The sequence below is a fragment of the Oncorhynchus mykiss genome, chromosome 4, assembly GCF_057628025.1.
Source record: "Oncorhynchus mykiss isolate SJ-2025 chromosome 4, ASM5762802v1, whole genome shotgun sequence".
Lineage (NCBI taxonomy): Eukaryota > Metazoa > Chordata > Actinopteri > Salmoniformes > Salmonidae > Oncorhynchus > Oncorhynchus mykiss.
The window spans coordinates 68,203,783-68,218,850 of NC_143025.1; the positions used below are offsets into that span (position 1 = coordinate 68,203,783).

Here is a 15,068-nt window from a genome sequence, read left to right on the forward strand (position 1 = left end):
TATATTTAAAAAAAAAAGATTGCTCATGGCGTTATTGTCAATGCTTGACTTTTTCATTGTCTTAGAGATTGTTCTGAGTGTGACCAGAGGATAACTTCATGGATGTTACATTGTTACACTTTGTGTTTATTTACTATTAATTAGCCTATTGACTCTGAGAGTGGTCATAATGTTTTCAAAACACAGTCAACATCTTGTTCTGTATAGTTAACCCATTTGACTGCTAATGTAACGCCGCTGGCCATATTGCTATAGGGTTTTCATAAATTCATGTTCAATAGCACTCAAGACATGGTCAATTATTACATGCTAAATGCACACTGCATGATGATGACACAAAGTAAACTCAACTATTTTAGAGGAAGTGAAAGTAGCTTACATCATAGAGAACAGCTTTTTCACTAACATGGATTTTTCTGCCTAGCTCTACTGAACACACTACTGACCTTACTGAACAATAAAATGAGTGAAATTCGTATTATTTCCTCATCTCTCTGTATGCTGTATTGATGTATGCCACGTTTTAAAAATATATATAATTTCTACCAGATTTTGTATCTTCATAAAGACTATACATTGACATGTGTTGTCTTCTGAAGTGTAATCAGCATGTGAGAAATTGCTGTTGAATGACTGTTCTTAAAATGTTCTTCACTGGTGTTACACAACCCTAGAATGTGTTCCAAAAGGTGATGTAAACTGAACGATTACAGACTAAACTCACAGCTTCCAGCTAGTTCCACCAGGTCCTCAATGTGGGACTTCTCTGACAGGACAGTGAAAATTAAGAGATGTGAAATGAAGTCATAGAGAATCTGTTGAAAAGAAGATGAATAGCCTCTACCTGCCCCAGGTGGCTGATGTCAGTCACTCCACAAAACTGGGGGATTTAATTAAAAAGTCTTAATCTGATGGCTCTCATATCCTGAGACCAACAGCTCAGTGATGGCACTATACCATTATAAGGCATCCTCAAAGGAGAGCTCTGTGAAGGGTGAGAAAGACAGGCATTTAGCTATCGTCATGAATGTGTCTGGAGATGGTTCATGACTCTTGTCCAACCAGTCTTCTCTACTATAAGTACACTCTAAACATGTATTCCTACTAGTTTGGATATTGATAATACTGTCTTCATCTATGTTACTACTGCCCATTTTTTATTATGAGGGCCTGGCATCAATGGGTTTGATGGACGTACGTACAACGAAAATCCACCCTAGCCATCAGATGAATCAGTCTTTATGTGTTCTCCATGGGACCCAAAGCACTGACCTCTCTCTGCTTGTTTTGCATTCATATTTACATATTTTGAGAGAAACAACTTTCAACAAAGAACACTTTTTCTCTAATGTCAGGAATTGCATGAATTAATGTAATAAGCAATTAATTTAGTCTTGTTCTCTAGGCCTAATGCTATAAAATATGTGTAAAGATGTAATTCACTTCCTTATTTTTTTCTTCTACATTTGAAAGGCTACTGTCTACTGGACTGTTTAGGCTACTAAATAAAAAAAAGGGGATTGTTAGAAATGTCAACTTTATTTCAGAGGTTTCCTTCCTTTGTACAACACAATCACAACCAATCATTTCCAATAGCCATATTAGTTACTATTTGAATAGTCAAAGTAACAATGGATGACTTTAGAATTATGAGAAAGTATATTCGTGGCTTTTTTTTTGTGTGAAATTTGTATAGTCTACTTTGCCATATTTATACTGTTTATACTGAGTCTGTTCAGAAAGAATATTGACTGTCCTTTGAGATAAGGTCGTGGGGTTATAAGGTCGTGGAGTTATAAGGTCGTGGAGTCGTAAACATGCCAGTTCTTCACTACTGAGTATTGTTTTCTGAATGACTATAAGAAAGGATTTTCCTTCCTTCTCTTGATGAGATCACCTCTCTTGATCTTTGTTTCCTGGTAGCCATGATGAACGTGATGAGGTAAAATACTGTTGTCTGAATAAAATATGACCAGGGATCATGGCCTTTGTGTGGTTGGCCTATATATATACTCCATATCACTTCTCTCGGTGCTCCTTCTGCTTGCGAGGAAGTTGAATTGCAATACTCATCATCTTGTCTAAGTGAGTTCCCTGGCAGGGCTTTGAGTTAGGACGCAGTGAACTTGGGAGGGCACACAGTAAACAAAACAACAGTGGGTCAAGTTTAGTGAATTTTGTGAATATAACGATGTTATTTAAAGTCTTCATTGAAGCAAGGTAGAGGGTTTGGTATTTTTCCATACTTTGATGCTGTCGCTGCGAAGATGCTCTGAGTCACCAGGATCACATTGATGTCAGTAAATTACTATCCCGTGACTACAGTGATTGCATCTCTTCAGGAATCATTCAATGGGTGATACCTACTGCCTACTGAGAAAATGCAACATAGAAATACTCACAGAAGCTTTGAAATGTTATTTTTAATCTTCCTCCAGCACCACCCAGAGCTCAGGCAACACCTAGAGTACCGGTGAACACCCAGGTCCAGGAATGGCTGAAGAATTGCAACATTTGCCTAGAACTAACACTACAGATAGCAATACTGGGTGATTTGAAAAGCCATAGTCAATCAATCAACACTATAATTATTATTTTAGCAAAAATGTTTATTTTTAATTTAAAATCTGTAGAAGCTATGAGAATAGGAAGGTTCAATTCTTTTGTGAGGCATCACAGCACAGTTGAGAAATATATGGCAAGTAGAAATCCGAAATGGATGATGTTGAGAGTCAGATGGGAGGGGTTGAATGGAGCTGAAGGGTGGGACTAATAACAAGATAAACAATGTAAAACATACGGGATCTGTAAAATGTATATAGGTTCAGAACTTCTGTGAAATAGCATAGTTACAAATAGAAATCAAACTGGATGGACATCAGAAATAGAGGAAGGACTAAGAACAAACAAGAGAGAGCTATTGTAAAGTAGACTGTGTCTGTAGAATGTGTATAAGATGTATGGATTGAAGGTAGAAGCAGAAGTGTTTATTAGTTTACTTCAATTGGGGGAAGGGTGGTAGGGTTTGCGGGGAATAATAATAAAGGTATATTCTTTAAAAAAGTATGTGTGTCTTTATACGTACAGTATGTGTATGTATATATGTGTATATATATGCATGCGTGTATGGATATATATATTTACCAAAAAAATACATTGGAAGCAACATTCTTTCCGCAATATTAAGCTGATCCACCCTCTAGGGGAAAAAAACAAACAAAAAAAACACCTAGAGTAATTGGTATCAATTAAGCCCAGACCAGACGTGGCTATTGGCTAATGAAGGTAGTGTTTGGTAAAGCGGAAAAGCAGTCCGTCCAGATAGAGTCTCGCTCAGTGTAGTGGAAGTTAACAGAGGAGGCCCTTTCCTATCCAAGATTGAGGAGGCGAACAGGGCCTCTTGGCAGATGCTCCATCCTGTCCATTATAGTTAAGGCCCACAGCAGCTCAACCATATGAGTAGCTAATAGTCGCTAACCCAGCTCTGTGAAATTACTTGGGTTTGGAGTATACTGTAATTTCCTGACTGACTGAGAGGTTTGTTTGTGTGGTCTTGAGTTGATTGGGAGAATTTTAGAAAACGAGGTGTCACAGAAATGTTCAAATGACTCAGATTCAGATTCAGATGGGGTCATGGGTCACGTGTGAATTCAGAGAAAAATGACACCTAGAAACCAAAGAGAAACATCCTCACATGACAAGAGGTGGATTTTGTAGTATCTCTGTAGTAACCCCACATCAATGTACAGTATCTGGACAGCAGAGACCCAGCAATAAAATGTGTTAAGAAGAATGGATTGACTCTGCTTGCTATTTGTCTCTTCTCTGTTCCCATCACATTGCAGTTTTCATTCTGTATTCTTGCTGTGAACCTGGTTTAGGTTTGTACTGTTTGCTTGTTTTGTTAGTGATTGATCGAATTCACTTGCGTACATGTTAGATAAGATTAGAGTGAATTTATGCTGACTGACTTGTGTATACATTTTTATATATCGATGGTGAACTCCTCTCAGACAATGTGGACGTTTCATATGCAATTGTTTCATTTATCTATTACATTTTAAAGACACAGCTTTTATCCATCAACTGAATGATATTCCTGGAATGTAAAGTCTACAGGCAAGAGGGTTGTATATACTGTATGTACCCAGAGATCAAAACAGCCACATTGGTTATTATGGGCATGGCTAATGACAGTAATTGGTGTATTTTCCTTTCGTTATTATAATACGATTTTCATGTGAAATTCAAACACGGAGCATTGAATGAACCACCACACTGATGCAGTCTGTCGGATACTTACCACTGGTGCTGTCTAACTCTGGAAGTCATTACAACTGACATGGGATAATTATTTAGCATTATATAACAAAACTGCATCTGCTTCGCTGTGGTTCCTCGTTGTGCGGAAAAATATGGTTCCATACCACAGATACATAATTCAAAATGTTGAAAGTGGACTCAAATTGCAGACCCATCAGTATGAATAAAGATACTGTAAGTGTGTGTGTATTTATGTCATTTGTGTTACTGCATGTGTATGACTATAAGACGATAACCAGCATGTCTCCGTCCTAATTGTGATTTGTGATTGACAGGGAGTCTTACATCTGTGGAGGATGGTGGCGATGGAAGTTCCGTAATGTCCTGCCAGTTGCCCTGCTGTTGATGTCCCTGCAAAGACAAGGTACAGATTGATTATACTATTGGCGTCGCTTGTGTTTTCTTATGTTTTGAATAGTATTCCTCCTGAAATAAAAAAGACAAATGGATATTGATTTCTGATTGTTTCATTGCGGTTGTTAAACTGTATAACATTGCTTTCTCTCAACATTGCCCTCCTTTCATTCTGTCTTTTTTTCCTGTTTCAGTGATTGTGCTTGTTGCGCTTCTGCTTTCTCATGTTCGTTGCTTCTGTTAACACTGGCACTCATTGTTTTACATATGTACCTTCAGAATGATTGGACACCGAAAGGCAATTGTTATCCACAGTACAGTAGTTTGGTATCAGTAGCTATCAGACCTGCAAGTCAAACTATGCACTGGGCAGAAACATTGGCGTTACCTTTATTAATCCGTTCATTGGCGACAACTGATATACGAGTACTGTAGATTCCATAAAAGCACAAGACAGTCATGATATCTAAAGAAATGCAGTTAAGTCTTGGATAAATACTTGTGGCAGTACTCGTGATGGATAAATGCAGTCATTGTGCAGTATTGGATAATGTCACTTTAGACAGCGATGACAAGACACTTTTTTATTTATCACCACCAGGTAATCCCGAAAGGGGATTTAAATATGTGTTTCATTACACTAACAGACTCTGAAACAGGGTGAATGTTTCCCAAATGACAAATGAAAATGTTTATGACTTTGCTTTCGTGCTTTTTCATTTTGTCACGTGCGATGTTTGACAGCAAAAAAAAACAAAAACACGTGACAAAATATAATTTCGACCCGAGAGTGCCGTTGAACGTTCTGCTAAGAGTCTTTCGGCTAAGCATGTGTGTAGGTCTAGGCTAATGTGTTTACCACACGAGCTAGCCCTTTTGAAGCCAGAAAAAGGCTTCCATTCTGTTGCAGTTCAGGCTTTATAAAGCTCACACCACTTCTCTCACCTAGGAGATAAAACATTGTTCTCCTGCATGTTGTAAGTCTGACTTGGGTATTTTATGCAGTTCTGGGTGTTCTGTAGTTTTTTTTAGAAAGCATAGTCTTTTTTTTCTATTTGTTACATGTCATAGTTGGCTGTGTTGGTTGGTATTGGCAGGCAGACCTGAAGCAGAGACATTTATAGTTCTGGTTGGTTTTCAGATAAGGCTTGGATCATAGGAGATTCAGTGCCGGGAAACAGGGCACTTTTTCAAAGTGTTTTTGGTGCCAGAGAGAGAATCAACAGAGTGATCTCAACTCGCAAACAATTATTGTCATAAAATGCTGCCCCATTTTTACTATTAAATACATACCATCTATCACAAGAAACAGGAGAGAAAAAAAAAAAAAAAAAAAAAAAATAGAAAATTGAAGATACAAGGAAAATGTCAATAGAGTTCCTTTATTAAGTAGGACATCAAGAGGGGAATTTTGACTCAGACATGTCAACAGTTTATGATTAAATCCACATGGGTATCTGGCACCACAGGGCAGAGAACTCCCATTTCTGTTGTATTTGAATTGTGATAGGACACTTCTTACAACCACAAATGAACAGAACATCAAGTTTCCCCCCATCAATTGGCATTCCACAAAATATGATCTACGCTATGTTGAAGTTTTGACTTTGTCATAACATGCGTGGGTGTGTTCCTGGTGATGAGCTGTGGTCTCAGCAGACCTTTGAAAACAAATACAAATTGGCAGCGCTGTTCCGTGCTCCGCCATGTCACAGCAGCACAACTCCCATGTGTCAAGAAGATGGGGTCATTTGTGATTAAACTGCATGGGCCTCACTCCCCCACTCAATTAGCCCTCTCATGAAAGACAGGGGTGGGACAGAGACCAGCTGAGATACAGGTATCACAGGTGTGCTGCCAGGAGACCAGGAGGGGGCCGCTTGAAAGCAGCCAAGTAATCTGGAGGATTAAACTTTCCTCAGAGGTCCCCCCATCTGAAAGAGTCTATTTTTAGGCGGTGGGAGTGTCAGTGAATGTTTGAGCCCCTTTCTGCCCGTCTCTGCGTATCTGGCATTTCATCCCTTGGCACCGTCCCATTGCAGCCTGCCCTGCCGCCTCTCAAAGGAGCTTTCTGATCAAACCCTTTTTTTAGGCCCTCTCTTCACTGACCTTCATCGCCCTTCATGTTTCAGTCATGCTGCAGCAACAACACAGTGCAAATTTCATTACAGGTCAGCGTCTTCGGGTTTATACAGTAACAATGGGGTTTTGTGTTCTTATGTTAATGTCTCATTAAGATGAGAATGCTTTTAATCATGGAAATGCAGATTCCCATCTCTTTGAAAGTTAAATGTATGCAAATGTTGCTCTTTTAAGTTCTGTACTGTACAGAATCACTTTTTGAAACCCGCAATTATTGAACACATTGCCAGTCAGAATGGAAAAGACTTTGAATATTGAAAAACAAAGATGCCTTTTTATTTAACATAAAATTACTTTCCAGGAGTTGCTGCACATGATGTGCTGAAGCCAGCTATAGTTGACTCTCACATTGGCAGCAATTAGCTGTAGTAATTATGCTCATTGACTTGCTTCACAAACTGCATTAACTGAAAAAGAGTTACTTCGATGTGGGTCTAAATGTGTACGTGTGCACGCCTGTGTGTGTGTGTATGTGTGTGTCCTCTGAGCCATGTGAGTACAGAGGAGCCTGGTCAGTCCCTCAGCAGCGGTCAGGGCTTGGTGTGTCTAGTGTTTCTTTTTGACATACAAACTGAGTAAACATCGTTTGGCATGTTGTTTTTCCTTTTGCGCACCACACACACACCACACCAGTGGCTGACAGCATCTCACACACACACACCACACCAGTGGCTGACAGCATCTCACACACACACACCAACACAGACCCAGACCAGTTGTCAAACGTTGATCCCATTACTTGTTTATTCAACTCCTTAGCGTGAAGGGAGTTCGTTCATGCTGTTGTTTTTTCCTCTGGACCCTGCCAAATGTTATGAAAATGCCACCATTTCGTTGGGAGGGATTCTAGTTGACTCCACTTAATTATAACCACAGCAGCAGAACCACAGTTCTGTTGGCATTCTTGTTGTCTAGGTTGCATCATATTCTGAGGAATCACTCTTGTTGTAGTTTAATGTATCTTCTTTTTGATGTTGTGGAAGTAAAACAGAGATGGTTCGTCGGGACATCCTGGCACACTCTCCAACATGTGTTCCCATTTTCAATAACATGATTTAATTACACGGAGTGTCTGTTATGCATTTGTTTATTTAAAGCATTAGAATTCATGCTATTCTCATAACATGGAAAAAGGGAGAAAAAAAAGCATGTTCAGAGCAGAGTGGATCCAGGTAATTAATTTTATGGCAAACCACTGTGTTAAAACTCCCTACTGGTGGCAGAATCAAGAAAGATTCAGACTTGCCAACGTGCTAAGTGGTACATTTAGGAGCGAAGGGTAATAAAATAAATGACCTTTATTCCTTGCAGTTGTGCTTGTTCCAAGAGCGTCCGACATCAGTATCTTAATGTTTACACACGTTTTACTTTTCTAATTCAGTCGTATTTTCATCTTATTCAAGTGCTGGCATGACATGTGGGAATAAATCAGACTGATACTGCTTGTCAGATGTTTTACTAAAGTTGTATGATTCTCAGAGGCCAGTCTCCTATTACATAGAAATGTGATGATCCCACATAATGTAACCTACAGTGTAGCTAGATACTGAGGCTAAATGCTTTGTGCAATTGGAACCACAGAAAATGCCAAAGCCTACATTCTAAGAGTAAATTTGCTAGGATAAATCATTAATACTTGTTGGATTAAATACCCGTGGGACTTATCTCCTTTAGTTAAGAACAACATTTACATTTAGATGTGTTTATGTGTGGTTTACGAAAGAGATAATGGAATTTCATAGCATTTAAAAATTTGAATAAATAATTAATACTTGTCATCATGACAATTCACTAAATAGTTACCAACAAACACGGATCACGCTTTTGTTATGGCAAGTACTTAAAAAATACCGGTCTGTCATCAGTGAGGCTAGGAACTTGGTTGTTTCTCCTTAGATCAATCTAGAAACCATTTTGCAAACCCAACCACAACCCCTGAGCTCACAAATGTGCGCCATTGTAACCTTAATTCCCTTTTTACATGTCTCCTATCGATGGCTATCACGGTCATCATTTGCATTGGTGTTACTTCCTCACCAGTGTCTGTTCATCTCACTGTCCCTTTGTGGCAGTTTGTGTCATTGTAAAGTCATATCACAACACCCAATGTCATCCTTCGTATTTCTCTCTGTTTGGGCATAGCTGGTAAATCACTAGCGATTCTGACTGATTTTTTAAAAGAAGATACCCAGCCACTTTATCACGTCACTTATCTTAGATTTTTGGGACTGTGCCCAGGGTTATGAACCTGATGAATCATAGAGGCAAATGAGAGGGGCTCTCGTTCGCTCTGCGTTTCATCTTCCACTCAAACACTCCAAATGAAACCAGTGCACAGGGCCAGTATGCCACATTCAATTATGTTTTGGACGTTAATTGGACTGTTTGGTAATCCCTTACACCCATAAGAATATAATATATTTCACTTGAAACACTATAATTGTATCAATCTGTTTTTATTTTATAGATACGTGTGGCTGTTACTTAGTATCATTTGTTAATTTTCAGTGGATAAGTGGATAATGGTTGCAGTTAGCTTCATATTTAGATTACAGGTAGATGTGGGATGCAGTTGACCTTTAACTGTACAAGGTTCTGAAGCTAGTCTGGCTAGTCTGCCATGAATATCTATCATGTGATATGTATGAGAATGCTTGAGCCGTTGTTGGCAGTAATATTTTTTTCTTTGACTAGGCCTCACATATTAGGAGGTGTTTTTAGACTAAGGAACAGCCACTCTATGCTGTAATTCGGTCAGCCTGAGTGAGTGGATTTAGTTTTTAGGGCTCTCTTGACCCTCTCAGCTGAGAAGAGGGCACATGTTGGCAGGTATAACAGTGCCACAGGAGGACCAGGCTGTAATCTGAACCAGCATCAGTCATCCATTGTGGGGTGCATAACACTTCTAATGAGTAGATTTTCTGAAGCAAGGACAACTCTGGCCTGGAATCAGGCGATAAACAAAAACGTGTGGTTTTGGTAGGAATTGTTTCCAGTAATTGGAGATTTTGCTCTTACTGTTATAGAGAATTCCCTCGACCCTCTCCAAGGGTAGAATTCTCTGGATTGTTGCCATCCAGGTTTCCTGATCCCTGATTGGATTCAGTTTGTAGAGAAATGACACCGCAAAGGTAGCATTGTTCCTGCCTGTAAGCCATCAGCCACCAGGATCAGAGAGTTAGGTGAGCGAACGAGAACACCCAACATAACCACTGGTGATTCCCATTGTATGGGTTTCGTCCAGCGTTTGCCTTTTGATGTGTTATCCAAATTTGACTGACATTTCGTAGAGAAAGACTTACAGCTACAGAACATTTACTGTTGCTCACAATCAAGTTCAAACGTTGGATCAAGAAGCTTATGGAGAAGAGACAAAAACGGTTACTGGCCATATTGAGATTGCGGAATTGAATTCGGTCTTATTAAAGTTCTAGAAGACTGTATTACATCACCGAGTTAAATGACTGTTCTGAAAGAGATCCCGTCATTATGCAGGCTTTATGTGTTTTCTGACTGTACTACTTGTCTGCAGACCACTCTCATTTGTATTCACATTTAATGTTTGTTTATGCTAAATAGAATAGGCCGTCTTGTACTTTGTGTTGGATGCCGATCAAGAACGCCACTTGACCGACTTTAATTGCTCCGCAGTGGGTTTTTGCTCTTGAATGTTTCTGCCCCACTCCAATGTTTGCTATGGTTTTGGCTCACATATTAGACTGGCCTGGGTAAACAGAAGTCATTGTTTTCTGAGTGAAGACTTCTTTCCAGCCTATTAAACATTTTCTCTGCGCATAGTCTTCAGGTTACATTTAAACCATAGCTCTGGTATTTTATCATCTCAACATACATTTTTCAACTGCATGTGTAGTATGAGTAGCTTGTTTCCACTGACTTACTCTTGAATCTTTGCTACTCCTAATCGAAATCTCCTGTGAGTCTAAACCTGAGATGGTCCCTGTTGTCTGACTCTGTCACTGGTCCACTAACACAGTCTCTCTGACCTCTGACCTTATTACCTGGCCTTGCACTGTTGCACTACTGACCTGACTCCTCCTCCACTGCCTTACTTGTCCCTTGTCCTGTCCTGGTGTCCCCTGGTGTCTCCTGGTGTCTTCCTGTCCTCCCTGGTGCTGGGGTGTAGTAGTGACAACATGTCCCTGTTTTTGGTTCAGCAGTGTTGAGCTGTAGTAACTCCAACTGCGTTGTGGTGCTCAAGGACTCCCAGGGTGCATTCACCTCCCCCTGCTACCCACAAGATTACCCCAGTAGTCAGGCCTGCAAGTGGACTCTGCAGGCTCCAGCTGGATTCATTGTGCAAATAACCTTCCTCGACTTTGAGCTTGAGGAGGCCCTTGGGTGCATCTACGACCGCATCATTGTCAACACCGGCAACCAAGATGTTAAGTTTTGTGGCTTAACAGCCAAAGGACTGACGCTAAACTCCACCGGCAATGTGATGGAGGTGTCATTTAACTCAGACTTTAGCGTCCAAAAGAAAGGCTTCAGTGTCAGTTACAGGCAAGGTATGTTTTAAAGCAGGCAAGCTTTCTTTTCTGTTTACTTACTTCTGTTTTTACAGGTATATTTTCATGGTTACCTTGATTGTTAAGTTTATTATGATTATTATGATTCTTCTTATGTTTTGTCGTTGGAATGTTTGTACATGACATTTTCTTCTCTATTTTCAACGTGCTTATTTAGATGTTAATGTTTAGCCATGTCCTATGACTGTAAGCCTCATGGTATTTTTAAGTCATTCCCCAAAAGAAACATTACGCAAGCGTCAAACATCTCCGCCCTTCTACTAACCAAACAGCAACATGGCTCGGGACAAACATGTCTTCCATCCACTATGCTAACTTTAAAAAATTACACTTTTTTATAAAAATGTATTTCTGACACAATGCTGTGCTTCTCCCTTCAGAAATATTCAGTTCCCTTTTCTTAAATAGAAAGGACCCTAATAAGCACAGGCGACATAAAATAAAAATAATTTTGAAATTAGTAGTCAGAGAAACCAATGACAGGGTGAGTGAATGATAAAATTGAGTGTTTTATGGTGTTTAGCCTATATTCAGTTTATAGAATCCCAGTCCCAACCTTTATCTAGGCACCATAAACCCTCCACATCAAAGAGGTACAGTAAACGTAATCGCACATAGCTCCTCCACCACATTATCCCTTCACATGGCCGAATCAATATAAATCTCTCCCAGCTTGAATATAACCTCTTATTCACAATGGGTCCAAGTGTGAATGAAGTGTCAGGGAATGGTACCCTAGCTTTCCAATGCCTTCAAATGATTCAATAACATTTTCTCAACATTTTACTGTGAGAGATTTTCAGCCAGCCATGTTGGAACATGGTATGCTTTGCATTATGCAAGCAAGAGGCTAAGGAAAACCGGCTTTGTGAGGTTTCCACAATGTTTGGTTCTAGTTGGCTCCTTTGTCGTCGCCAGGCATTGAGTATCAGTTTAAAGCATGTACATTGGATGAGCTAGATTGAGTTAGACGAGTTAGATTGAGTCATTTATACACCGCATCACATGAACCTTTGTTCTCCCACACCCATCAGTTGGGGTCTAAGCTCCTATTGCGTTTGGGCTCTGTGGTGGTATCCCAACCGTCAGGCGAACCTATTGAACTTGGCTTTCAACCTGTTGGCAGCCCAATGTCCTGCCTGGAGCTCTGGAATCATATGACGTTGTCACAGTGAGCCCTGGTCTTTCCGTACGGCTCGTAAAGCAGACCGGAGATCAACAACACAAACAAAGCCCTGCAGGACATATCAAAAAGGGCCTCTCAGCTGTGTCAAATCCTGATACCACATTCAAAGCTGAGCTGTGTTTTTCCATTCCAAATTGGCTGTCACTCTGGCAATGGGATGGCCAACAGCAACAAACCCGCCGACCAAATCTGAGCTTCCTTAAATTAAATGTCAGAAAGTATGGGATGAGCATATGTACATTTAAAAAAGAATAGAGCACTCCTTTTCTTGTTGAAAAGTCTCATTGACTGGTGGGAATGTGGAAATGGAGTGCTGGTTGACATTTAATCTTAGTGATAAGAGGTAGGCCTGAGATGTTAGAAGCTGAGGTCCCTGCCTAACTGGCACCGTTCATCCTCTGAACTGTGGAACACTGTCTGAAGTCAAATAATTATGATGTGGAAACGGTGTCTCGTTAGATGCAAATAGTGAATAATGACAGACAGCAGGAGAGTGACAAATGAGGATTATTCAACCTGTAGCCTTTGGATTCACACAGCATGAATTGGCCTTTCAGCATTCCTTTTGAAGTCAGAGTATGACTGTATAGCAGTAATGGCAGGTAAGTGGTGTGTTTACCCAGACATACTGTATGTTATTAGTCGCATCGGGCTTTAGACAAGATGTTCTGTACAGTTTTTTAGAGCCCCTGGTTCTACTGAACATCTGACAGTCATCTAATGCAGTGGTTCCCAACTCCAATCCAGGAGAACCACAGTGTTCCAGCCCAGCACTAACGTTGATTCAACTGATCAAAGGCTTATGATTAGTTGATGACTTGATTGGTTGAATCAGGTGGTTGTGAGTCCTTAGGCCTGTAGTTGAACAACACTTTGTTCTCTAATGCTCTTCTTTCTACCTGTGTGCTGTAGTTGCCGTGGCGCTAAGGAACCAGAAGGTCACAGTGTCCAACGGCGCAGGCAAAGTGATCCAAGTCTCCAACTCGGTGACCATACCTACCCTTCAGCAGTTCACTGTGTGCTTCGAGATAGCCCGGCCCAACCAAAAGAGCAAGGAGACTATCTTCTCTTACACCCGGCTAGAGGACAGCAGCGGTGAAGAAGCCCTCAGCTTCGGAAATAACCAGGAAAGAATGGCGCTGGTCATGAGTAACGAGACATGTCTGATAGACTCTATCCTCAACGCCTCAGACTTCACTTCCACCATGAAGCAATTCTGTCTCACGTGGGCCTCCACCACAGGCAAAGTGACCCTCTACTTCAACAGCAACTACAGGGTCAAGACCTGCTCCAACACGATTGGGCACTCGGTGGGGGCTGGGGGGCTCTTCAGGCTGGGGTCCCATAGCAGCTTTGATGGGACCATCTATAACTTCCGCCTGTGGGATTATGCCATGGACATGACACAGCTGTTCGCCCTCACCTGTGATGCCGTCGGCAACGTCATCGACTGGGACAACAGCTTCTGGGACATCCCCTCTTCACTGGCACAGACGGACAGCGCACTGAGCTGCAGTAAGTATCCCAATATAGTCATCCTCAACACACGGGTCTATTGTATTTATGATTACTGATTTCCAGTCAGCAGAACTTCTGAAAATAATAATTGTTATTATTCAAAAGAGTTTGACTGACAATAGTCTTTATGTTGTTATTGGGACAATTTCATGGTCCATTAGTAACAGTTAATGCATACCAGTTATGAGAGTGACGAAAATGACATCAAAATCCTTAGTAACTCAAACAGTCCAAGGTTATCGGAACTGCTTAGGGAGATGAAAGCAGCAGGACAAAGATATGCTCGATGTCTCTAACAATGATAGTATTAGGAATCTGTTTGTAGCGATAGGAGGGTAGCCACAGCAAAGGAGCCAAGGATGTCGGGATATGTCTGCCCAACCGCCCGGAGCTGACTAGAAAATGGCGCTGTGTGTGGTTTAGCTGGGGAAAGTATGAAGTGCAGAATCATGCATTTCTCCAACCCATTATAAGGCTCACAGGAACACACACACATAGGCCCCATGGCTGAGGAAACGTTTTACCTAGCCCTGTTCCTAAAACACTATCTGTTCTGCCACAGCTTTGGCCTGAGAGCTCGTGAAAGAGAGGGGTGTTCAGAGGACTTTTAAGACCAAATGGTAGGAGTTCCCTTCCCAGTGCTAAGCTCTCCCTTTCACAAAGGTGCACAGAGAAAGATGCCTGTCTCTCTGAACATTAGCTCGCTCTGTGTTAGTCTTGGAACTGCTCATGGGTGTGGATGATCTGGAACAACCAACTCCCCTTGGGTACTCTTTGAGTTTACATCTCTGCTTCTGCTCCAGTTGAAAATCATGCATACCAGATGTTAAAAACGATAGGCTAGTTCTCCTATACTGTACACTGTTTAGAGGAGTAGGGTAAACAATATACTGTTGTTAGGGCTGTGATGGTCATGGAATGTTGGATGACGGTAATTTGCCAGCCAAATCACCGCGGTCAATGTCATATCCGTTTGAATAGCAAAATAATAATAATAA

The 15,068-nt window shown here is 40.8% G+C and overlaps 1 protein-coding gene across 35 annotated transcripts in view; it reads left to right on the forward strand.

Moving 5' to 3' along the window:
- Positions 1-15,068, forward strand: part of LOC110522244 (adhesion G protein-coupled receptor G6) — a 68,197-nt gene that overhangs the window by 532 nt on the left and 52,597 nt on the right. For 17 of the 35 annotated variants that reach the window (XM_090232800.1, XM_036975816.2, XM_090232806.1 and 14 more), the window contains exons 2-4: positions 4,599-4,687; positions 10,995-11,345; positions 13,465-14,067. In XM_090232800.1, coding sequence (XP_090088926.1) covers positions 4,599-4,687; positions 10,995-11,345; positions 13,465-14,067 — 1,043 coding nt within the window. The remainder of the gene's footprint in view (positions 1-4,598; positions 4,688-10,994; positions 11,346-13,464; positions 14,068-15,068) is intronic. The other 18 variants (XM_090232799.1, XM_090232811.1, XM_090232805.1 and 15 more) reach the window with 2 other exon arrangements.